Source organism: Somniosus microcephalus, chromosome 2 (genome assembly GCF_052327205.1).
Source record: "Somniosus microcephalus isolate GS21.2 chromosome 2, FLI_Smic_1.0, whole genome shotgun sequence".
Taxonomy (NCBI): domain Eukaryota; kingdom Metazoa; phylum Chordata; class Chondrichthyes; order Squaliformes; family Somniosidae; genus Somniosus; species Somniosus microcephalus.
In genome coordinates this window covers 248,459,875-248,483,403 of record NC_140988.1, presented here as the reverse complement: position 1 = coordinate 248,483,403, position 23,529 = coordinate 248,459,875, and the positions used below count along the sequence as shown (strand labels likewise).

At 44.1% G+C, this 23,529-nt stretch overlaps 1 protein-coding gene across 4 annotated transcripts in view; it reads right to left on the bottom strand.

Moving 5' to 3' along the window:
• Nucleotides 1–1,286: 1,286 nt before the first annotated feature.
• slc7a2 (solute carrier family 7 member 2) overlaps nucleotides 1,287–23,529 on the bottom strand; it is a 264,753-nt gene continuing 242,510 nt past the window's right edge. For all 4 annotated transcript variants that reach the window (XM_085970771.1, XM_085970758.1, XM_085970773.1 and 1 more), the window contains 3 exons: nucleotides 20,696–20,862; nucleotides 17,439–17,547; nucleotides 1,287–7,332 (listed from right to left, as the gene is read on the bottom strand). In XM_085970771.1, the coding sequence (XP_085826897.1) occupies nucleotides 7,166–7,332; nucleotides 17,439–17,547; nucleotides 20,696–20,862 (443 nt within the window). In that variant the 3' untranslated portion in view covers nucleotides 1,287–7,165. The remainder of the gene's footprint in view (nucleotides 7,333–17,438; nucleotides 17,548–20,695; nucleotides 20,863–23,529) is intronic.

Sequence of the window (23,529 nt, the reverse complement as noted above, 5' to 3'; positions counted from 1 at the left end):
AAGTGGCAGAGGCAGCTGAAAAGATGGTCTAAATTTTAGTGACAAAGTCGTCCATGAGCTCCTCGCACTTGTTTTTGGAGGTGAGGATGAAAGGGTTGATAGAGACGGTGGGTATTGGAGAAAAGGAGCTGTGGTTATCTTTGCTTTCTAGGATGATCCTGATCAGAAATCAGAGCACAGAAGGAGGCCATCTGGCTTCTCAATTCAATTCAATTCAATTCAAATGCTTTATTGGCATGAAAGTTTACAGGGAACCATATTGCCAAAGCTTACATAACAAAAAGTACAGTTTTCCAACATTCTGTAGGTGTCAAACAATTTTGACCTTCGTTGGGTACATACAATATTACTTTAAACAATATTAATTTAAACAGTCGTTGTACATCATTGGGTACATTCAGTATTAATTTTAAACAGTCCTCAGGTTGTGACATGTTGTTACATATTTGGCACCAAGGTATGGTCTGTCTCCTTCTCCCAGGGCTAATCTTAATTTTGACAGGTCATCCAATTCCTTGAAATCTGGGGTTGTTTGGCTGAGCTTGTCAAATAATATGTTTCTTGTTGTGTTGAATTTTTCGCATTTTAGGAGGAAATGCATCTCTGTCTCAACCTCGCCGGCCAGACATTGATCACATATTCTATTCTCTCTAGGCTGCCAGGATTTCTTGTATCTTCCTTTTTCAATTGCTAGTTGGTGGTCGCTTAGTCTGTACCTGGTGAGGGTCTGTCTCTGTTTTGTGTCTCTGATGGTGTGTCTGTGCTAATGTAAATCTTCAGCTGACACTGTCTACTCTAATCCCATTCCCTGCCATTTCTCCATGTAATGACCATTAAGACGAGTGTTAGAGTGCTGCCAATGCCCAGAACGTTCCATCAGCAAATTAACTAAGTGGCACAGAATCCAAAGTTGTAGAGTGCACCAAATCCATGGAAGGAGCAGAAATGATGCCTCAAACATTTTTCCATGTTTAAGGCTTTCTTCAGTACTTAGCAAGACTGAGCCAGCTTGCTGTTCACAAAATGTTATTGTGAATATGGGGGTGGGGTGAAGGAAGAGAAACAAAATGATGTGAGGGTGAGGGCAGGGGAGAGGGAAGGTGTAACTGATGTATTGAAAGGTTTTGCCCATGAAGTTGCTCATATCTCAATATCAACATTTTTATCAGTGGACATCCATCTTCAGTTTTCATCATTACTCTATGATTGAGTCAACATTTGCAAATGTGGGGTGATTGCATGGAGTGAAGTGCTTTAAAAAAAAATAAAACAAATACGCACTGAAGTTACTTTTCCATTGTTGCTATATTAGAAATACAGAATGCTAATTTTGTAACGGAACAAAGCACTATACATTCGGTAAGTAGTAGCCCAATTTTACAAGAATATGCACACAAATTCTTTAAAGCACAACTGATTGAACCCATTCAATTTTACATTATCTGCACCACAGGTGTATTATTTTTTAATGTCTTTATTAGGGAGGTAATTCATCCTTCATGTCATCATTACAGCTAAACATTATAAATTATAAAAATAAATTATCTCATTAGCTTATCTCTACTTGTGAATGTAAATGGTTCAAATATTTAGTTCGTTTTTAAAAGAAACTTTCCAAGTTAACCAGCAAATGAAGCCATTTTATTTATTTAATCACCAATTACCCTCCCTGTCTCCTGAAGGCATTGACTTTACTGAAGGACAGTATCACAGGTGCTGGGCACCCTCAGATACTATGCTCAAAAATAGCCATTCTTCATAGAATTGTTCTGGAAATATCAAGTTCATCAGCTTCTGTGAAAAGAAGGCAGGACTTACACCCAAAACTGCAACTTGTCTTCTCTTGGCCAGTGCTGACAGGCCTGCATTTTGTTCTTATTTCAGATTTCCAGCAATTTTTTTTTTCTTTTTATCTCAGGCTATTCTTCATGTGTGAGGCTAACAGCCAATATCAAAACTCACAGTGTCAGCAGGCTATCTGACCACAGGGGCATCGCAGCCGAGTCCAATTGAGTTCTCATCTGAAAGCTACACACATACTTCCAGCAAGGGTCATTAGACAATGATCAGCAATGGGAACCCTGACCAATTTTTCTCACAAACTTGGGTACTGAGACCAATTGTAGCAGTTGCTCCTTTCCCGGCTGATATCCGCCTACTCAGCACAGGCTGGGACCTCCATTTCATTTACAATTGAAGGTGGGTGTCAGGGTTGGCTCAGTGTCATCACTGGGTCAGAAGGGTGTGGGTTCAGGTCCCACTCCAGAGACTTGAGCACATAATCTACTTCGGTGCAGTATTAAGGGAGTGCTGCACTGTCAGATGCTGTCTATGGAATGAGACGTTAAACAGGCCCATTCAGGTAGATGTAAAAGATCCCATGGCACTATGCGAAGATGATCAGGGATGTTCACCTAGTGACCTTACTGTGCGCAAATTGGTTGCCACGTTTCCCTATGCTTCGAAAATACTTGGCTGTAAAGCGCTTTGGGATGTCCTGTAGTCATGAGTGGCGCTATATAAATACAAACCATTTCCTTTCCCATTTCCCTCCTTGTCATTTAACTCCTATTGGCACTTCCCCATCAGCATGCCTTTTCCTTCTGTCAGGAGAACTTGTACCACTGATTTCTCTCAGTCAATATCCCTAAACTATTGACTGCAGGGGCCTTTTTTAATAGGCGATGGATCTGGTCCAGCCAGACATTTTTCCCCTAACAGATGAACCACTTCATGACAGTGCCCTGATGAACACAACCAATTAGGGAGAGTTTCAAACTCAACTAAGGCCTAGATCATAACTTGCAGCCCTCTGCTAGGAATTATGTCTTCTATATGGTTTCTAAATGGTACTATTTCATTATAGGATTTTTCTAAAAAAAAATCAAAAACTTAATTATGAATTCTTCCCCCCCAAAATGTTCTTCTCTCCTGAAGGTGCCAACTCATGTTGGTTTCTGACTCCACAGGTGCAGCTTGTCAGAAGTGGAGAGGCGGAAAGTTTAGGGAGAGAGTTTCAAAAAGTAACCTGAGGCGACTGAAGGCTCTGCCATCATTGTTAACTCTCCATTTCGAGATGAAGAAATTCATAAACTGCTGTCATTTGGTTTTAGAGGGGAGGGTGGAAGGGATGGGGATAGTTGTGAAAATAGGAAATGTTGGTTAACATAGCTGAACAAATAAACAATTCTCCAACCCTTTCAAGACCTTTTAAAACGTGGATCTAAAAGATAAGCATTTTTGAATCTAGGTAGAAATATTTGTGCATTTGAATATATTCTCACACATCAAAATACTGCTATAAAGAATCCATTAAAAATACTCTTGACTAGGCTAAAAAAAAATCTTGTTATTCTTTGGGGATCAGGGTGGAGTTATACAGAACTTTCTATCCAGAGCTTAATAGGGGTGGGGAGTCTTTGACATGGCAGATTGTACATGGTCTGTAGAACCACTGACAGGTCAAAATTCTTAAATTTCACTGTCTAATGTTCTTATCCTCACAAACATATCCATACATTTTATTGCATTTTAGGTTTTTAAAGGATTACTCCAAAGACTCAAAAATAATCATACTGGTGAGTTTTACCAGAGTATCTGCCAGACCTTTTGTAACTCATCAGTGGCTGCCCTGATTACTCCCATCCACCCACTGGGTTTAATTTTCAACTTCTTTGTCTGCACAGTTATCTGGTGGAATGAATCTACCTGCTGTAGAGCCGTCCGATTTTTCCATTCTGGGTGGGTGACCCGCTCTGCCAGGTTACCGCCCAGGTTGAAGATTAAACCCATTGTGCTCATTTGCAGAGCACTACATCGCTCTACTGTGACACTGGGCGTATGGATCGCGTTACCCTTAACTTCGGTAATTACTGAAAATAAAATTTAAGTTTCACAGTCATATAAGATGCAAAAAGACTTTTAGTTGGGAAGGCAGTACACCAAAGCAATATTGTGGCCCGGAATTTGCCGTCAGCGACGAAGCGAAGGCTGATCTTGAAGAAAGCTGGCCACAAAGATCGAGCGATCTCTGTGGCGTCGATTTCAGCTCTCTCGACCTTTGAATCTGGTGCCAAAATAAGCGAATCTCCAGTGTCCAGCAACAGTGATGTCATCAAGCTGGCTAAGCAGCCAATCACATTGAAGAATTCTCACAGACAGCAAACCAGGAAATAAAATGCAAATTCTAATTTACTTTTTATAAATTTTAGAGAGCAAAATAAAGATTGGGGCATACACATAGGATTAAGGTAGCAGAAATATCAACAATCTTTAACAAATATTTAAAAAACCATAACCATAATTCTTAATCATATTAATGGAAAAATTTGACATTCCACAAATATAAAATTAATTTTTAAGGGCCAGAACGGTTATTCAGCAGTCAATACGCCTTTAAAAACCCAGTTACACCTCTTTCATTAAGGCTTAACTTTTTAGGATGCGGGGTGGGGCGGGGTTAACAGCAATATTCCAGCGTGATAAGGGAAGTTTTCATCCTTAAATGTGATTTCAATTGATTGCCAGCTCTGCGGAGTTCCACAGCCCAACCTGTGGCGGAGCAGTGAATGACTGACCATAACTTCAGGATTTCCACATTTATCTGTGCATGCGCTAAATCCTAAAGTTGCTGTCAGTTTCAGAGGACTAATGATGGCGAATGCCGTCATTACCACCGCAAAATCCCGGCCTTTACTTTTAGTTCATGCTTGGCTCTGAACTGGGAGTGTTACAGATGGTGCTCACTGATGGATTACAAAATAAAATTACTCAGCAGGGTTTTTGAAAATGAATTGGCAGATGCTCAGATTTTTCAGAAGTATTTCTTCAATTATTTTTAAACCTCTTGGTAATCAAAAGTATTTCTTTTTCCGCCACATAATTTGTTATGTTCTAGCTTACTGGGCAGGCAGGCAGGCAAACTATTCTCAGGCTAGTGCCAACGCCATCCCCTGAACTGTTCACGAGGAAGTTTAGCAACAGTAGCCTGAAGTGAATCTCCTTTTAAACTTTTCTCCCTTCCTGTTAGGACGTGCCTGTCCTTCCCTTCAACTTTTCCTGCTGGCATGACTAAGATTGGGAACTCACTATGTGGAAAATCATGGGAATGTACTGTCACCTTGCCACTTACTAGTGCAGGAAAATTAGTTCTCAGCTGCAGAGCTAAATTAAAATAAATCAACACTTCATACATATAATTGCCTTATTAATGCTTATTTTCATTCAAGGAAATTGTAACTACTCTTTGGCCAACACTTACCTAATCAAGATCTTTCACCTAATAAAGTTTGAAATAAGATAATTTTGTCTTCTATCTTCTTGAAATGGCTCCATTAACTGTAATTCACCAAAATACACAGAGGGAATATTGCTCTATTGTACAAGTAGAGATTAAGCAGCATTGTGAATGAATTACATTTTTTATACACAGTCTCTTTAAGGCTTCAGCAATTTTATCAAATGAAGTGAACTAATCAGAATTAATTTGGGAAAGTTAAAAGGACAACTTGTGCCATTTTCCCCAGCATATTTTGTGTTTCAGCAATGAGCAGTGAAAACAGTACATTTAATACAAACAGCAGATCCTGATGTGACAATACTATATTTTGTATGTCTTGCCAATGTTAACTGATTATCATTGCAGTTGAGGGCAATTTAATATAGTGAAATATATAAAGGTTAATAATGTTCAGAAGATTTGAATTGGGCAGGTTCCTTTAAGAGTTGTTCACTATATTTTCACCCTCATTTATAATTAGTATGAAGCAACATTTTTGATTAAAAATCAAATGCTACTTCCTAGGATGGTGGAACCTCCCTACAGCGCACCTCAAAATTGTGTCCCTTCATTTATAGCTCTACTGAAGCTTAAGGTCACCCAAAATATGTCAAGGAACTCTGCACACATACAAAGAACAAAACTACAATCGGGAACAAAGCAGAAAGCACTAGCAGATTCCATCAATTCAGCAAGTAAACATGGAGCATACAGCACTTGAATAAAGAATTGACAAGTTTCACCTTGAGGGTAATTTTCGCTTTCGGTGTGGGTAGTAAAGAGGTGATTGCGGATCAGCCCCCCATTATATATCCCAGCTGAAAATCAGGTCTGCAAACGCCAGTTTACCGCCCGCATTGAAAGTGAAAATGACCCGAATGTTTTACTAAACACTCGATGTAAAAACTTGACATTTGGTTGATTGCTGAATAATGTATTCTAGTATGTAATAGCTATTAAGTTCCCAGTATCACTGCGGCAAAAATATCCTTTTATCACCGATTGTTTATGTTACGTGACTTGAAATACTTGAAGACTTAAAGGCAGAATGGTCAACTGATAGGAGCTGTGACTCTAGTTGGGGGAGTTAGAATTGGTCAGATTTTCTGTCCCTACGATGTTATTATCCCTCACCACCACTTATCCCAGAATTGTCAAAACTACTTCAATTGAGGCAGCCAAGGCTGAATGAGGCTGCCCTGAAACTTAATTTCTTGAGCCAGGAGGCTGGTGCTTCACAGTATTTTCTTTTAAGTTTCTTCATATGAAGGTGACTTATAATCAGGATTTTAAAAAAAAATACGGCACCACAAAAATAGATAAATGTCCCTAATAATAACTTGTCAACGCGAAACCTTTTGCTAATTCACGGTAAATGTTTTCTGTATAGCTTTTGTACTTTAGAAACATGACTGGTTGTCACACATTCTGAGAAACTGGAAACAGTCAACTTGATCTGAACCCTTTTGCCCCCAAAAGATGCATTACTAAGGTTTAGTGCCTACAAACTAGAATTTGCAGGTAAATGGGTTAATGGAGGATTAAAAGTTTTAGAAAACTACACGTGCCTCCCAGTCCTTTCTCAAGGCAGAGAGCCTTTTATTTTGGGAAAATATATTTAGCTTTTCACTCAACATTATTTTGATGGGATTAAATCAACCATGGAGTCACTGAATGTGGCACAGAGGTACATGCAGCTAATCAGCAATCAGTTCCCCCATGATCAACTTCAGACGATCTGCTGAAAAACACTCATTTGTTAGTACAAATCGGCCATTAACAGAGCTTTGACATAATTCTGAGACCAAAGTCAATACAGCTTCACTACTCATGCCAACACAAACATGTCTGATGTGGCAAACTGGCAACTTGTATTGCTGTTCAATGCTAACATTCACTTGTCTTTTCATGCAGAATAAACTGGTCAAGCTCAGTTGCCATTTCATTGTCGTCCATTCCTTCTTTTATGTTTTCAGTTTCGCTGTGCACTGATTCATCATCGCGGTGACCTTCCAAACTATGCCTGATGCCATAACTAAAGTAGATTGCAAATCCTTTAAACAGAAAAAAAAATTATTAAATAGAGCAAGGAATGTGAAAATGTGGTTCTTGTTTAGTACTGTTACTTACATTATAATATACAAGGAAATTTGACCAAGATGCGCCAAAAAGATTTAAATATTTCTGAAGTTTTCTTTATGAAAGTCAAAAGTTCAAGAAAGCTAGTAAATAGTCTGCATTTGCTACTGCTACAAAATGTTGAATTTTGATGTGGAAAAGGATATTTGGAAATAGTTCCAGGTAAGATGGTGTATCAGTAAAACCACGCCCTCCATCTTTTTGTCATGTGCAGTGGACATTCCTGGAAATACTCAAGTGTAGTGGTTAGCAATAACAAAGGTTCACTCAAATAAATCTCCTACTGGGAATCTTGGAAAGAAAGCAAGACTGGAAAAACTTTTTGTGGCCTGACATCGCTATTGAACCTTTCCAGTCTTTTAAAGCCTTAGAACTCACCACAGCTACTGTCCATCGTCTTATGACTGAATGCTTTTCAATAAATCATGCAGTTGCCAGCTCTAACCAGCAGATGGCACCACTACGTGCAAATCACAACAGTCAATTGAAGCACTTTCCTGTTTTTTTTTAAGCAAGCTAGTCAACCTCCTCTGGCATTGCACATGTTAAGTCAGAGATTATGGTCTCTCTCAACAGTCTCTGATGACTTTGTTTCTCTGTGTCTCTCTTCTCTGCTGCATCTCTCCCCGTAACTATTTTTACTTCTCGGTCCTCTTCTGCACCTCTCTGTCTTTTTGTTTTGTTTTCTTTCCTTTTGGGTGGGAGGTGGTGGGTGGTGTGATAGTGAAAGGAGCCATCAATGGCTGCAGACTGCATTTTGGGTGGGGAGGTTTGCAGGAAAAATGTGGCCCTCAATGGCTCCCATTGCATCCCTAGTCCCTCACCTTTCCACTAACCATTTCCAACCAACTCCTACCTCTTTCCCTTTGAACTACCCACTCAATCCTTGAATCCTCCACTTTACCTTAATTCTCCATCCACTCCCTCCAGGGGCCCCTTCACCCTAATCAATTTTCTTCCCCTCCCACCCCCATTCCTACCTGGTTCCGTTTACTTTCAAAGTTTAATTTTTTTTTTAATGAAAGAAATCAAGTTAGAATGAGGAAAGAACCTGCCCACCAACCTTTCTCTCTAGATGTGACTTTCTGTCTGTTTCTCTCATTTTGTCTCATATGTGTAAGCAATTAGAATCTCTGTCTCACAGGTATAAGCATTAGCATTGCTTTTTTCCTTCAGTAAAACATAGGTGAGATAATAAATTAGCTCCCAAATTTAACAGTTTTTATTGAAAGTAAAGAAAGCACACATTCTCTCTCATCAAGAAGAAAATATCCTAAATTACAACCGACTGTACAATACTGATGTACCCAGAAAAAATAGGTACGCTGCACTGCTCAGACTGTACAATCTAAATTCAGGGTAAAGAGTCACTTTTGGGCAAAATATTAAGTCTAAGTCTAAGCTTTTGGGGGAAAGATTGAGGCTTTCAAGTAGAAACTTTAATGAAGGCATTAAAAGATAGGAAGCTCACGGCCGGCACGGACTCGATGGGCCAAATGGCCTCCTTCTGTGCAGTTATGACTCTAAATGACAATTTAATGGATAAATGTAATCATGTTATTGTGAAATATGTAATCTTTTGATTTTTTACATTGGCCGAGCTATCCTGGGGGGGTCAGCGGGTGCGATCAGTGGCGGGTCAGGTAGGAAAGTGTGTTTTTCTCCAGTCGGTCGGGACCCCGCTGTGAACCCGCCGCCAAGCGCCTTTCCCCGATGTTGGGTCTGTCAGCGCTGATCAGACCCGACACGCAGTGGCGGGGGACCCAATTCAGGTAATTATGACCTTGTTTAGAGATCATTAAGAATGCATTTGAGCTCACCTTTTGATTTTATGTGCTTGCCCACTGGGTCCTCACTGCTCAGGGATCATGTCTGTTAAGCTGAGGTGGGAGTTCAGTGGCCATTGAATCAACTGTTGCGTTGACAGCTTCAAATGTAAAGTAAAAGCTCCCACCTTACAGAGATATCTTTCCTCAGCCACAAGCTCTTCCTCACTGCATTTCCACAACAGATTCACCGTGCTGCAAGTCTTTACACAAGTCTCCATCCAGTCTGACCTCATTACCTCTCTCACCATTAACAGATCGCTTCTGTCATCTCTACTTCACCTGCCATCTGTTCCATCAGCATGGGTGCCCTTTATACTGTCTCACCTTGGTCCTCAGAATCCCACCACGATCAGCCGCAACACCAGCAGCACCAGGCACACTAGCAGCACCAACAACAACACCAACCTTCTCCGCAATCAACTGATCTGCACAGGACAGAGGGCATCAGCACCCGACCACATTTCTGCCTAGGAGGCCAGGGATGACCTCACCATGGCCAGATTTACTTCACTGACGCTGTACACCCTGGCTGCAGCATGATGTGCCAGGTTGGCACCACCCCACACCAACACCATAAAGCAACCCTACAATGTCCAAGCCATTCCTTTCACACTCATCACCATTGCGGGGGGTACCGTTATGTCTCACCATTCACTGCAACTCACTAATCACTTCCAAAGGTGCACACAAATCTGTCCAAGAACGCAAAGTGTTGAAAATAAAGGTTTCAATGTTTGACACCACAATAACAGAAACTTTACATGAACATTGGATAAAATACCCAAGTAAATACCCTTGTGTGTTGTTAATTGGTATGATTGCACTAGGATGAGGGCGAGTGTGAGGAGTGGCGAGTGAGATGAGGATGTTATATATCGATAGAGAGGGATGGGTGGAGGTGCAAGGTAAGTTAGTGTGAGTAAGGATGTGCGGTAGGGTAGGCAGAGTGATGGGGATGTGATGAGAAGCACAGCAGGATGAGGGTGAGTGTGGCTTTGTACTAACGTTTTGTGATCTACTGAGATCATTGAAATATTTGCGGCTCTGCACCCAGGTCCTCCTGACCACACCCCTGCTTGTGCCCGCCTGTGCAATGTGCAACCGAGCTGTGTTGATCTCCTGGGGAGGTCTCTTCGGCCCATGGGAAAGTAAGAGAACCTCCCTGCGTGCTGTGACTCCCTCCATAAGCATCTGGGTGGAGTCATGGTAGAGCCTGGGTGCAGCCCTGCACCTCAGTGCAGTGATCGTCAGTGTGGCAGCACCTCAATGCACAAATGTCAAAATAAATTTAGACTTGGTCCCTTTAAGGAAACTGGCTGATGACGTGTCACCAAATTACGTCACCAGACCTGCTTCTTCTAACTGGCTGGGAAATGCGCTGGGCGGGCTTAACATTCCCAATCAAGGGAAATTCATTTCAGACAGGGGGATGGAGCCAGCAGCGGGGTTAGGACCCGCCACCGATGTCACCCGCCATGGTCAGCGAAATCGCAGCCATTTTGTTTAAACCATTATTTTGGACATTAGAAATTTCAGTTACTGAGAAAATAATTGTGCCGGAAAAGCATTTTGAGTGAATTCTGGGAACCCAGTGGTCTGATTACACAATCTCGGTAATATACTCTCACTATTAAATAGCAATAATTCTGTGTCACACAGTAACATTGAAAAGGCCTATCACAGCGCCACCTACAGGAGTAACAATACTGCAAGTACGTATAATAAAAGTTGAACTCAATGTACCAAATTTAATAATAAAAGTAGATGTTTAAAATTATCAATTTTGTCAGATCAATAACCTAAAAATCAAAAATATTTATTTTAAAATACCCTGTATTTGGATTACACATTCTATGATGACTACTACATTGAAACCAACACAAATTGTCCCAGGAAAGACAGGATCAAAGTTTTTGGGTTTTATTTTCAGAAACTGTCTGACCTAGAAATTTGTCTCGGGCGGTGGCACAAAACGAGCGGTATCGGACCGGCCGCCCGTTATACGCAGCACCTGATATTCAATTCCACCGCAGTCAATGGAACTGAACATCAGACGCTGCGTGGACCAGACGGTCAAGCCGAGACCGCCCAAGTCGAATCTCTAGGCCTCTGTGTTCTTGTTAACATTTAAACCTTTAGTTGTGGAAAAAGAACATTTAAAATTGGGATAAAATCAAATCAAATCAAATATTTAAAAAATAAAATGGAGAATACAAGCTTAAATATCTATCGCATAATGTTTTACAAATGATGCTCACAATGGAACTGCTATTAATGTAATTCTATCTCATTAATTAAAAATAAATAACCTGCATTTACCTTACATAGCGAAGCCTTATGCTCTGCTTTGGATTTGGTAGAATTCACATCTGAATCCAAAGATTTTACTTCTGCTGTTCTGAAACCCACATTGGTTATTCTCAGGGAAATGGGAAGGGAGCTAAGCTGTCATTTAGTGAAAGAATTGCCATTGCCTCTTCAGACCATTCCCGCTCTCTAACTGATGACTTGGAGTTTCACCCAACAATTTTATTCACTTAATTTTTTTCTCCGAATTTCTCTCCTTCCTCGACAAGGGCCGAGATTTTAATAGAGGAGGTGGGTTGGAATCAGGTTGCCTGGTGGGCGGGTTTCGGACCCGCTGCCGGTTTCAGCCGCTCCCAATGACCAATTTTGGTTTAAGTGGACCAATTAGTCCCGTCGTGCGCACTGCCTGCTGCAATGACTGGGAGCGGGTCTGTTGGTCTGCACTGATGAGGTCATTTCTGCACTTGTTTTTAAGGGCTCCATGTAGCCTCAGCCTCTCACTTCTCGTTACTGCTGCAGCTTGAATGGGCCAAGGTGACCATGAGTGCTGCCAAAGCCAAGGCTGCTCCCCGATTCACTGAGGACTCCCTGCAAGCTCATGTGCAGGGAGTAAGAGGACACAGGGAGATTCTGCTCCCTCCCAATGGCCGGAGGAAGCCTCCTCAGCAGACAAAGGCAGCCTGGCTGCAGATTGCTGAGGAGGTAAGCACAAGGTCGCTATGTGCACGCACCTGGCTCCAGTGCCAAAAACGGTTCAATGATCTTCTGCTAACATCAAAAGTGAGCATCACATCACACTTACCTTCAATCTCTTTCCCTCCTCTTCTCATCACCAGCAATCTTCATCGTCAGCCTGCTCCTCCACCTCACCTTACTTCCCTTACACCCTTACCTCTCTATCTCTCTCTCTGTACTGAATCACTTCACCATCCTACTATGCAGCCCTCACACTCGCTCTCACTGTTATGCAATGACAACAACTAACAACGCACAGGGAGGCAGCTTCCACTTGCCACCTCACTCAATCTTGGTCTCCCTCTAAGATTCAACATTATGGATTCTTCACAGTCACTCCATCACTCTCGCTGAAACTCCACTTATGTCCCTCCTTGCAGGAAAAGCTAGCCCACAATGAGAGGGAGAGAGCAAAGACAGGAGGAGGCACATCATCCCTGGCCACATTAGCAAATGGTGAGGAGGCTGCTCACGACATTGTGGGAGGTGGCGAGGAGCTGGAAGTGGGGGATTGAGAGACGGGCGCAGTTGAGGAACCTGGTGACAGAATGCATTTTCATCCCTCGCATTTACAATTCATGATTGACTGCAATGGCATAGAGATTGACTTCTGATCATCTGCACAATAGGATGTGTCGGCTACCTGAAAATCTGATGTCTAACTCATGCCTTTACTCTCCCACAGGACCATCAAGAGCCCCCCTCCCCACTGTCCAGGAGGAAGAGCTGGATGACTCCTCAGAGGCACCTGCAGCCTCTGAGGGAGCAGCGTCAGCAGAATTCAGCGCACCCAGTACCAGCGCAGCAACGCACACCTCGGTGGGGCCTTCGCGACATAGCGTAGTGTTGTCACCTGGTGTACCACAGCTCACAAGTGAGCATCAGCAGATACTGGAGACAGCGACAGCAGTGGATAGTCCTCGTCGCAGGACGCTCCCGGATTTGCTCAGCTGCATGTGGACCCTGTGCCTCTGGGGCCATCCAGAAAGAGAGCATTGCTGGAACTCCAGGAACAAGTGCAGGAGTCTCTGACAGGGTTTGCATCCAGGGTAACTGCGAGTGTGCAGAGAATCGAGGAGTCCATCTCTAACATGAGCTCTGCCTTTGTGGAGGCAATGGCGCATGAATGTTCCACCATGGAGAGGCTGGCAACCGTCATGGAGGACATAAGTCACCAGACTCACGAAAACATGGTGACTCTTCAAAATAGATTGTCTGCTATGGAGGATAGATGGACATCTATTGAGGAGAGACACCAGAAGTTCATGGACGTCCCCATTATGAGTACAGAGGCGGGTCCTCATGGACCCCCTGATGTGCAGCAAGGTGCTGTCCAGCCACTTGCGAGCATTGAAGTGCGGCTGACCCATGAGAGGGATGTTGGTGGCAGACAACAAGGAAGTGTGGGCTACTCTCCAAGTGCTCACACGACCATGCCACTGCAGAGCTCTAGGTCAGAGCCCCACATTCCTCATGGCCGTCTCAGCCCCTGCACAGCCGCAGGAAGAGCAAACTGTGGAGGAGCCGTCCCAGGCTCCCAAACCCAGAGGACGCCCGCCAAAGGCGTCTAAGCAGGCACAGCATCCAAGTGAACAAGGTGACTCTACATCTGCTGAAGCCACAGGGGAAGCACCACATAGAAGCATGTGTAAGTGGAAGTTAATACACAAATAGTCACAAGGGTAGTCACTTGGGTGTTTTGTTGTGTTGTAAAGTATCGAGTGTCCTCCTTTTGTGATGTGATAAAACAAAAGTGATGGCAAAGAGTTGAGGTTCTGGCCTATGTGTTCTGGGAAAAGGAAGTTGCACAGTGAGGGCTCAGGGCTAATTCCATTTATAATGATGGTGGTGACTGTGATCGGAAAGCACCATTTATTGGACAGATGATGTATGGTGTGTTAAGAATCTCGACCTTATATTCATCTCCATCTGCCAGCCACCTGTGTTTGAAGCATAAGCTTACGCGAATCTGGCATGGATGACTGCATCCCTTGCCTGATGGCCAGCAATGTGGTCGCATGCTGCTGCATTGGCCACATCCAGACCTGCAAGGCGTGGCTCCTTGTCCACCTCCTCCTCTTCCGAGGAGTATGTGCACTGAGCCACTTGGTCGTCTGGCAGCACTAAGCCACACTGCTGTGCGATGTTGTGCAGGGCACAGCAGACCACTGTGATTCTGGACACCCTGGCTGGCGAGTACTGCAGGGCTCCACCAGATCTGTCGAGGCATCTGAATTGCATTTTGAGCAAGCCAATGGTTTGTTCTGTGATGCTTCTGGTCGAAATGTGGCTCACATTGTAGCACTCCTCAGCTTCGTTTGATGGCCTCTTCATCGGTGTCATGAGCCACTTTTTCAGGGAATAGCCCTTGTCGCCAAGTAGCCATCCGGAAAGTTATGTTGGCGGATGGAAGAGCTGAGGCACAGTAGACTGGCGCAGGATGAAGGAGTCATGGCAACTGCCAGGGTACTTTGCGCAAACATGCATTATGATCTTCCTGTAGTTACACACCAGCTGGACATTCAGGGAGTGGAATCCCTTGTGGTTTACAAATACAGCTGGGTTGTGATAGGAGGCCCTAATGGCTACAGGTGTGCAGTCTATGACACCCTGCACCATTGGCAAACCTGCCATATTTGCAAAGTCAACCGCACGCATGGTCACACTTGGGCCATCCGAGGAGAAGTGGATGTAATTGTGCGACTTTACAAAGAGGGCATCGGTGACCTGCATGATGCAGGTGTGTGCAGCCGACTGGGAGATACCACGGATGTCTGCAGCTGATCCCTGAAAGGAGCCCGAAGCAAAGAAGTTTATTGCGGTGGTGACTTTGACAGCCACTGGTAAGGAGTGGCCACACGTCTCTCGAAAGTCTCAGCCTCCTTTGGCACTGCTGCTCAGTCACACTGAGGAAGCTGATCCTCTGCCTGTAAACCCTGTGTTGGGGGTATCCCCTGTAGCCCTGCGCTGAAGCCCTCCACCCTGTGCAGCATCAGGTGGTTGAGAAGGAGGTTGGTGCTCCTGGTGCTGGTACTGCTGTTGTGGCTGGTTATGCTGCTGCCGTGGCTACTCTTCCTCCGAATCGGACGACCAGGATGAGAGGGTGAAAATGGTTCCGATTCTGTTGCTATAGATTTCAGTTGAGGAAAGAAGCTTGCAAGCGCAGTCAAAGTGGCCTGAAGATATTCTAAGCAGGTGTTTTCTTCTTAGGCAGTCCCTCGGAACCAAGGCTGACTGGCTTCCATACTAAAAATGAGTCCTCAGGTGACTGATGAGTCCAATGCGGGACCTACAGTCTCTGTCACAGGTGGGGCAGACGGCGGTTGAAGGGACGGGTGGGTGGAGTGCTTGGGTTGACGTGTGCTCCTTCCGCTGTTTGCGCTTGGCTTCCGCTTGCTCCCGGCGAAGAGACTCGAGGTGTTCGGCGCCTTCCCGGATGCTTCTCCTCCACTTTGTGCAGTCTTGGGCCAGGGATTCCCAGGTGTCGGTGGGGATGTTGCACTTTTTCAATGAGGCTTTGAGGGTGTCCTTGAAGCATTTCCTCTGCCCACCTGGGGCTCTCTTGTCGTGTCAGAGCTCTGAGTAGAGCGCTTGCTTTGGGAGTCTCGTATCGGGCATGCGAATGATGTGGCCCGTCCATCGGAGCTGATCGAGCATGGTCAAAGCTTCGATGCTGGGGATGTTGGCCTGAGCGAGAACACTGACGTTAGTGCGCCTATCCTGCCAATGGATTTGCAGGATCTTGCGGCGGCAGCATTGGTGATACCTCTCCAGTGCTTTGAGGTGCCTGCTGTACATGGTCCATGTCTCTGAAGCATACAGGAGGGCGGGTATCACTGCTGCTCTGTAGACCATGAGCTTGGTGCCGGGTTTGAGGTCCTGGTCTTCAACCACTCTCTTCCTCAGGCGACTGAAGGCTGCACTGGCACACTGAAGACAGTGTTGGACTTCGTCATCGACATCTGCCCTTGTTGACAGTAGGCTCCCAAGGTATGGAAATTGTTCCACGTTGTCCAAGGCCTTGTCGTGGATTTTGATAATCGGGGAGCAGTACTGTGTGGTGGGGGCAGGTTGGTAGAGGACCTTTGTCCTACGGATATTTAGTGTAAGGCCCATGCTCTCGTACACTTCGGTGAAGGTGTTGACGATGGTTTGGAGTTCGACCTCAGAGTGTGCGCAGACGCAAGCATCATCTGCATACTGTAATTCGATGACAGAGGATGGGACGACCTTGGATCTGGACTGGAGGCGACGGAGGTTGAACAGTTTCACGTTTGTTCTGTAGATTAGCTCCACTCCAGTGGGGAGCTTACTGAGGGTGAGATGGAGCATTACAGCAAGGAAGATCGAGAAGAGCGTTGGTGCGATGACACAGCCTTGCTTGACCCCGGTCCGTACGTGAACTGGGTCTGCGGTGGATCCATGGTGACACTGCAGATGGCTCTCAGCTTGAACACTCAAGTTCAGTAGGGTTGCAAAATCTTTGCCAAACCATCAAACAACGACGTTGTGGCATTTGAATGTCAGCCATGTTGCAGGAGCGCTTTTAAGCTGCTGCAGCAACTGTCAACAATTTATGACCGAGAATTCCGACTCATTACAGCTGGTGTGTTTCTCGAAAAATGGGAAACACGCAAAAAATGCACCAAAATCGGAACCCCCTATTAAAATAGGATTAGAAAGGCAGTTAACAAGCTGTTAACTGCCTTAAGTGTCTTCCCCGCCGTTCGGTGTCGGGTCATTTCGGGAGCGGCTGACCCAACACTTGTGAAAATAGCGTGGAGGTGGGACGGAGGTGGGTTCGCATCCCGCCGGCAGTTTTTCCGATTTTCGCTGCCCTCTCAGCTGAATTAAATTCACGGCCAAGGATCCGCTTGCTTGATACAGCTGCACAGGTAGGTATTGGTCATCTTCCAGTACCTCAGCCAAGTGCCTGTTGCTCATGAGTGACCGTTGACGAGTTCCTGCAGACTATCAGTTTCTGACTGACACTGCAATTGATCCTGACCTATCTTCAGCTGGCATTCACACACATCCAGCGGTGCAACGGCCCACCAGGAATTTTAGGGCTGTGAAGTCTGACGTGATAGGCACTTTCAAAAATTTTATATAGGTAAGTATATAAAATAAATTGGAGCACTGATGCTTACCAACAGCCATCCAAATAGAAAAACGGATCCAAGTGTCCCCACTCAACTGCATCATTAGGTAGATATTGACAAAGATGCTGACAATAGGCAAGTATGGTAAGAGTGGCACCTAAAACAGATCAACATGATTAATGTTAATTTCTAGAAGTTATACACAGATCTTAAAATCCTGCAACTTAATCTTTCATAAATGGCAATTCACAGAAAAATCTTTAGTGATTAAGTAACATTACCAACATAGTTGTGTACATTGTACAGTGATAAAGTACTATCCAATATCTGAAACAAAAGAATAGCAGCACTACCAAGATGACAACAAAGAGTCAAAGAGCAGTAGCCAGAGGCTCAATCCTTGGTGTTATTTAATTTAGGTAATCTCAGCAGGCGATGGCAATAAGGGAGCTACAATTCGAATTTATACCTCTGAGTTAGACAGGGACAAACCAACTAATCAGTCAGGTTCCTGTTGCTGCTCACCATCAGTGACTCCTGCTGGAAAGTGCATGTGTGGGCATCTGGTGTGGACAGCATCAGGTTTGGTTGTCATCACCCCCCACAATAAAATAATCTGGCAATATGCAGGGCCTGAAAATTATTGGGCTTACTGCGCCAATATAAGTGCAGTGGAGTGGGATTTCTGCTTTTCCACAGGCCACCACTCCTCACCCTGCCAGATTATCTAGAGATAGGGTGGGGTTATCTAATTTAAATAATCTCAGCAGGCACATGCAACAGTATAGGTGCGTCTTTGTGCCCACGGGTGGGTGCATGAGGAAAATGGGGAGCTATATGACTGCTTGGGGATGAGGTTGATGGACCCCTACCAGAAGGTATGGCAAAGCAAGTCATTGGCCCCCTTTATAAGAGAGCTGATAAAAGAAAATTGTTACGGTCAATTTTGGGATCTTGCAAGCCATGACTCTAGCCTGGAGACCATGGTGGGCCCCACTTCCACCACTGCAATGGCGAGGGTACTGATTCTTGCATCAGATTGCTGCGCAGGAAGGAGATGGGTTTTCTGGCAGGAGAAACTCTCACTGGCTCAGCCTCCTTCTGATTTCAGAGGCCTTGTATGGGACGGTTTGAATTTCCACCTGCCCCATTGGAAACTTGCTCCTGACGCTCTTCTGGGCGGCAACCGACATTTGCAAGTCCTGCCTGATTTTCCTTCCTCACCATTGTTCCGACAGGAGTATCCCGGGCTCATTTCCTGGTTTTATTTAATTTACCTAATCTCAGCAGGTGCCTAGGCACCAAGGAAATTCAGGCCCTCACTATCTGGTCTCAAACGTGTGTAACTTGCGTAAGGTACTGGAGGATGCCTGGGGCATTTAGAACTTTATCCCTGCATCAGTCATCACATTCATGAGAGCAGGAGAGCCAGGAGAAATGGAAAGAAATACAATTCCAAGCTAAAAACAACACTGAGGTTGGCACCCCGATCACAGCCCCATTCTTGTACTGTAGTATTTAAGGCCTATTGTTGGAAATTGAAGTTCTGTTCATTAAGTTTCAGTTACCAGTATTCCCACTGCCCATTACATAGAATTTACAACAAAGAAACAGGCCATGAGGCCCAAATGGTCCATGCCAGTAATTTTGCTCCACACAAGCCTCTTCCCACCCTTCTTCACCTCACCCTATCAGCATAACCTTCTATTCCTTTCTCCCTCATGTACTTATCCAGCTTCCCCTTAAATGCAGCCAAACTATTTACCTCAGCTAATCCCTGTGGTAGTGAGTTCCACATTCTAACCACTCTTTGGGTAAAGCAGTTTCTCCTGAATTCCATATTGGATTTATTAGTGACTATCTTATATTTATGGCCCCTAGTTTTGGAATTCCCCACAAGTGGAAATATCTTCTCTACGTCTACCCTATCAAACCCTTTCATGATCTTAAAGACCTATATCAGGTCACCCCTCAGCCTTATCTTTTCTAGAGAAAGGAGTCCCAAGCCTGTTTAATCTTTCCTGATAGATATAACCTCTCAGTTCTGGTATCATCCATTTTTGGCACCTTCTCCAGTGCCTCCATATCCTTTCTATAATATGGAGACCAGAACTGAGCTAAATGTGGTCAAACCAAGGTTCTATACAAGTTTAACATAACTTTTATGCTTTTCAATTCTATCCCTCCAGAAATGAGCCCCAGTGCTTGGTTGCTTTTTTAAGACCTTATTAAGCTGCGTCGCTACTTTAATAATTTGTGTATCTGTACCCCGAGATCTCTTTGCTCTTCTACTGTATTTAGACTCTTATTTTCAAGGCACTATGTGGTCTCCTTATTCTTTCTACCAAAATGCAGCACTTCACACTTATCTATATTGAAATTCATTTGCCATTTACATGCAGATTGATTTCAAAAGAGTCAGTATATTGTGCTGACCACGTGGTGTGTCTATCTGGAAATGCTCAGCAGGTCAGGCAGCATCTGTGGAGAGGGAAACAGAGTTAATGTTTCAGGTCAATGACCTTTCATTAGAACCTGAAATGTTAACTCTGTTTCTCGCTCTACAGATGCTGCCTAACCTGCTGAGTATTTCCAGCATTTTCTGCTTTTATTTCAGATTTCCAGCAAATGCAGTATTTTGCTTTAGTATTGGTGTTTCTGTCTATCTGGAGAACGAGAAGGAAAATACAAACTGTAAATTGTCAGGCAAATTTGAAAGGTGGGGGGGGGGGGGGTGATTTGGTGGGGTGGCCTGGGAAGGTGATTGCGGTCTCGTGGTGGGAGGTCTCCAATTGCGGGGGGTGGGTATGGTCGGGACCCTGGAACCAGGAGGTAGGTATAAATCCATTTACCTCCTGGATGCAGCAGTCCCCGCCTCTGTTTAACTGCCGGGTTTCACGAATTTTGTGAAACCTGTCTACAGGCAGTTAAACACAAGACGGGGAAAAAGAGGCTTCCAACCTCATTATAATATTTAAATTGAGGTTACGCCCTCTGGGAGCGGGTTGATCGCCCGCCCCGTCCCACCTCTGGCAAAACCGGAAGTGGGCGGGTCAGAGGCAGGATCAGGGCGGGAATTCCATTTTTAACACTTTAAATGCCCCCACGCTCCAAACCCACCCATTTTTTAGGGAAAAATTCCAGCCATGTTCTCTGGATTACTAGTCCAGTAGCATGATCTACGCTATTGTACCCCATATCTAGTATATATCATCTAGTTACCCTCTTGGAATATCCCACAAAATCAGTCAACCCCTTGTTGAATTCAGCAACAGAAACTTGAGAACAGAGTGCCGATCAATTACCATGAAAACCACTTTGATCTGACTTTGAGGTTGTTTCTTGATGATGAAAACAGCGACAGCGAACGCGAGCAGGAGTACAACAAGAAGCCCTATGCTCCAGGGCACCACAGAAAGAATCGCTTCATTGCCATAAGTAATCAGCACACTCAATGTACAAACGATAACAGCTGAAAAAAATGAAGTAAATTAGAGTAGTCATTTAAAATAATGCGGTACATTTAAGTGCATGCATTTAAGGGGTAAATTTTGAGGCACATTGCCTGTCAGTCGTGCAGATCAGAAAGTTGTGGGTGCACTGCCCGTGATTTTCTGATATGCGTTTCAGCAGAGGATTCCTGTGCTAGTACAGTGCAGGAAATTACCCCCTTACATTGTATTAACTACATTCAACCTTTTCATTTCCATAGAAACAGAAAATGCTGGAAATATGTAACAGGTCAATCAGCACCTGAAAGAGAAAGATAAAGAAACATTTCAGGTATTGCCTTTCATTCAGGTTTCCAGCATTTGCTTATTTTTTTTAAACTTATTTTCATTTCGCTACAGTCATTCTTTCCCATTTAAATATTATTTCCACCTCTTCAGGTGTTCCAGTGTAACACACCATTCCCTGTGCTCATAGTGCCAGCAGGGAGTTTTCTTTTTCAAAGCTGCAACTTCCTATCGTTCCTCTGATGAAACATCTCTCATCTGCTTATACCCATTCTCTTCCCACTCTCCTGATGGGCTGGCTGAGCGAGTTGACAAATTTTGATGAGATAAATATAGAACAGGAGGGGGAGGCTCCATAAACTTCCCCATCCTCAAGTATGAAAGAGATCAGCAAGTGAGTGCAAGAGACAAGGCTGAAATGTTTGCAATCATCTTCAGCCAAAAATGTTGAGTAGACGACTCTACCCAGCCTCCTCACATGACTAATGAATTGCACCCTGTGCTTCCCTTTCTTTATTTAATCGACATCAGTTCTTCTAACCGGGGATATAGGCAACAAATTTTAAAGTGTATACTAATTCAGGACACACTGACATTTTCTTGCAAAATAAAGCATGAAATTGTATCCACCTATGCCCTACTCCTAAACCCACCACATGCACCAATGTTTTTCCTGTTACTTGTACAGCAGCACCCAATAAGGTTCTATTGTGATATCTGCCTACTTCTTTCTACTGAGCCCTTTCTAAATAATATAAATAGCATGATTTTCCTAGAATTCTATCTGATAAGGTTTCATGTATATAAAAAAAGGTCACTCCAACAACTTCCCAGCCCAAGTAACAGATGATTGGACTTTAAATCAAGATGTAGGTTGTCAGTGACCATGTCACAACGCTCCTCTCATTATGCAACTCTTTTTTTAGTTGAGAAAACAAAGTGAAGGGTAAGGCAGGTCGTCACAAAATTTCCTAGAATTATAGAACGATACAGCACAGTAGGAGGCTATTCAACTCTTTGGGCTGGATTTTCCTAAGCCCCTGGAGTCGGGTTGGAGGCGTGCGGGCGATAAAAATCGGAGATCCGGGGGTCCCGACCCCAACCCGCCTCCATGTCAATTTCATAGGAGTCGGGTTGCCGACAAGTGCTGGAACCCGACTCCCAGAGGCGGGAAGGGATTAAAGGCAATTAAACTGCCTGTTAACAGGTAGTTTTTTGCCTATTCGCGATTTTTATTGCTGGTTTGTGGGCTTCCCGACAGCTCCAAACCACGAAAAGTTTTCGAGGCGGGACGTGGGTCTGAGGTCTTGGAGGGGTCGAGATGCCCAGTGTTCAGGTGAGTGAGGGGTGCAGGAGTGCAAAGGTAAGTGTGTTGCAAGTGTTTAAAGTGTTTAAATAAGTTTAACTTACTTTTACTTACCTTTACAGGAGTCCTGCATTCCGGTGTCGGGAGTCGGCTGCAAGAACCACAGAAGCTGCGATTTTTAAAAAAAAATCAGCTTCTTGGTTTCTGCAGCAAAATGATTTTAAAGTTATCCTGAGAAAGGACTGAGGCTGAATTAGCAGTTTTTCAGTGCTTGACAGCTTCAAACAGCTGTTAAACACTGATATTTCATCTGCCAAAAGCTTTTGACAGATGAAATGTCAATCTCTGACGTCACCTGTTGCCGGGTGGCCCTTAATTGGCCTGCTGAGCCCACAGGGCGGGCTCAACAAGGTCAATCAGAAGAAAATCCAGTGGGTTGGCCACATCTCCATGGAGGCGGGACAACAAGCCCGAATGTGGGTTTCCCACCTCCAACCCGCCCCCGTAGCAAAATCCAGCCCATTGTGCCTGTGTCGGATCTTAAAAAGAGCTGTCCAATTAGTCCCACTCTGCTCTTTCCCTATTGCCTTGCAAACTTTTCCACTTCAAGTATTTATCCAATTCCCTTTTGAAAGTTATTATTGAATCTGCTTCCACCAACCTTTCAGACAGTGCATTCCAAATCATAACAACTCGCTGCGTAAAAAGTGTTTTCCTCATGTCGCCTCTGGTTCTTTTGCCAATTACCATAAATCTGTGTCCTCTGGTTACCAACCCTTCTGCCACTGGAAACAGTTTCCCTTATTTACTCTATCAAAACGATTCATAATTTTGAACACCTGTATCAAATCTCCCTTTAACTTTCTCTGTTCTAAGGAGAACAACCCCAGTTTCTCTAGTCTCTCCACGTAACTGAAGTCTGGTACCATTCTAGTAATTCTCCTCTGCACCCTTTCTAATGCCTTGATACCCGTCCTAAAGTGTGGTGCCCAGAATTGGACACAATACTCCAGCTGGGGCCTAACCAATGTTTTATAAAAGTTTAGCATAACTTCTTTGCTTTTGTACTCTTGTCTCTATTTATAAACCCAAGCCT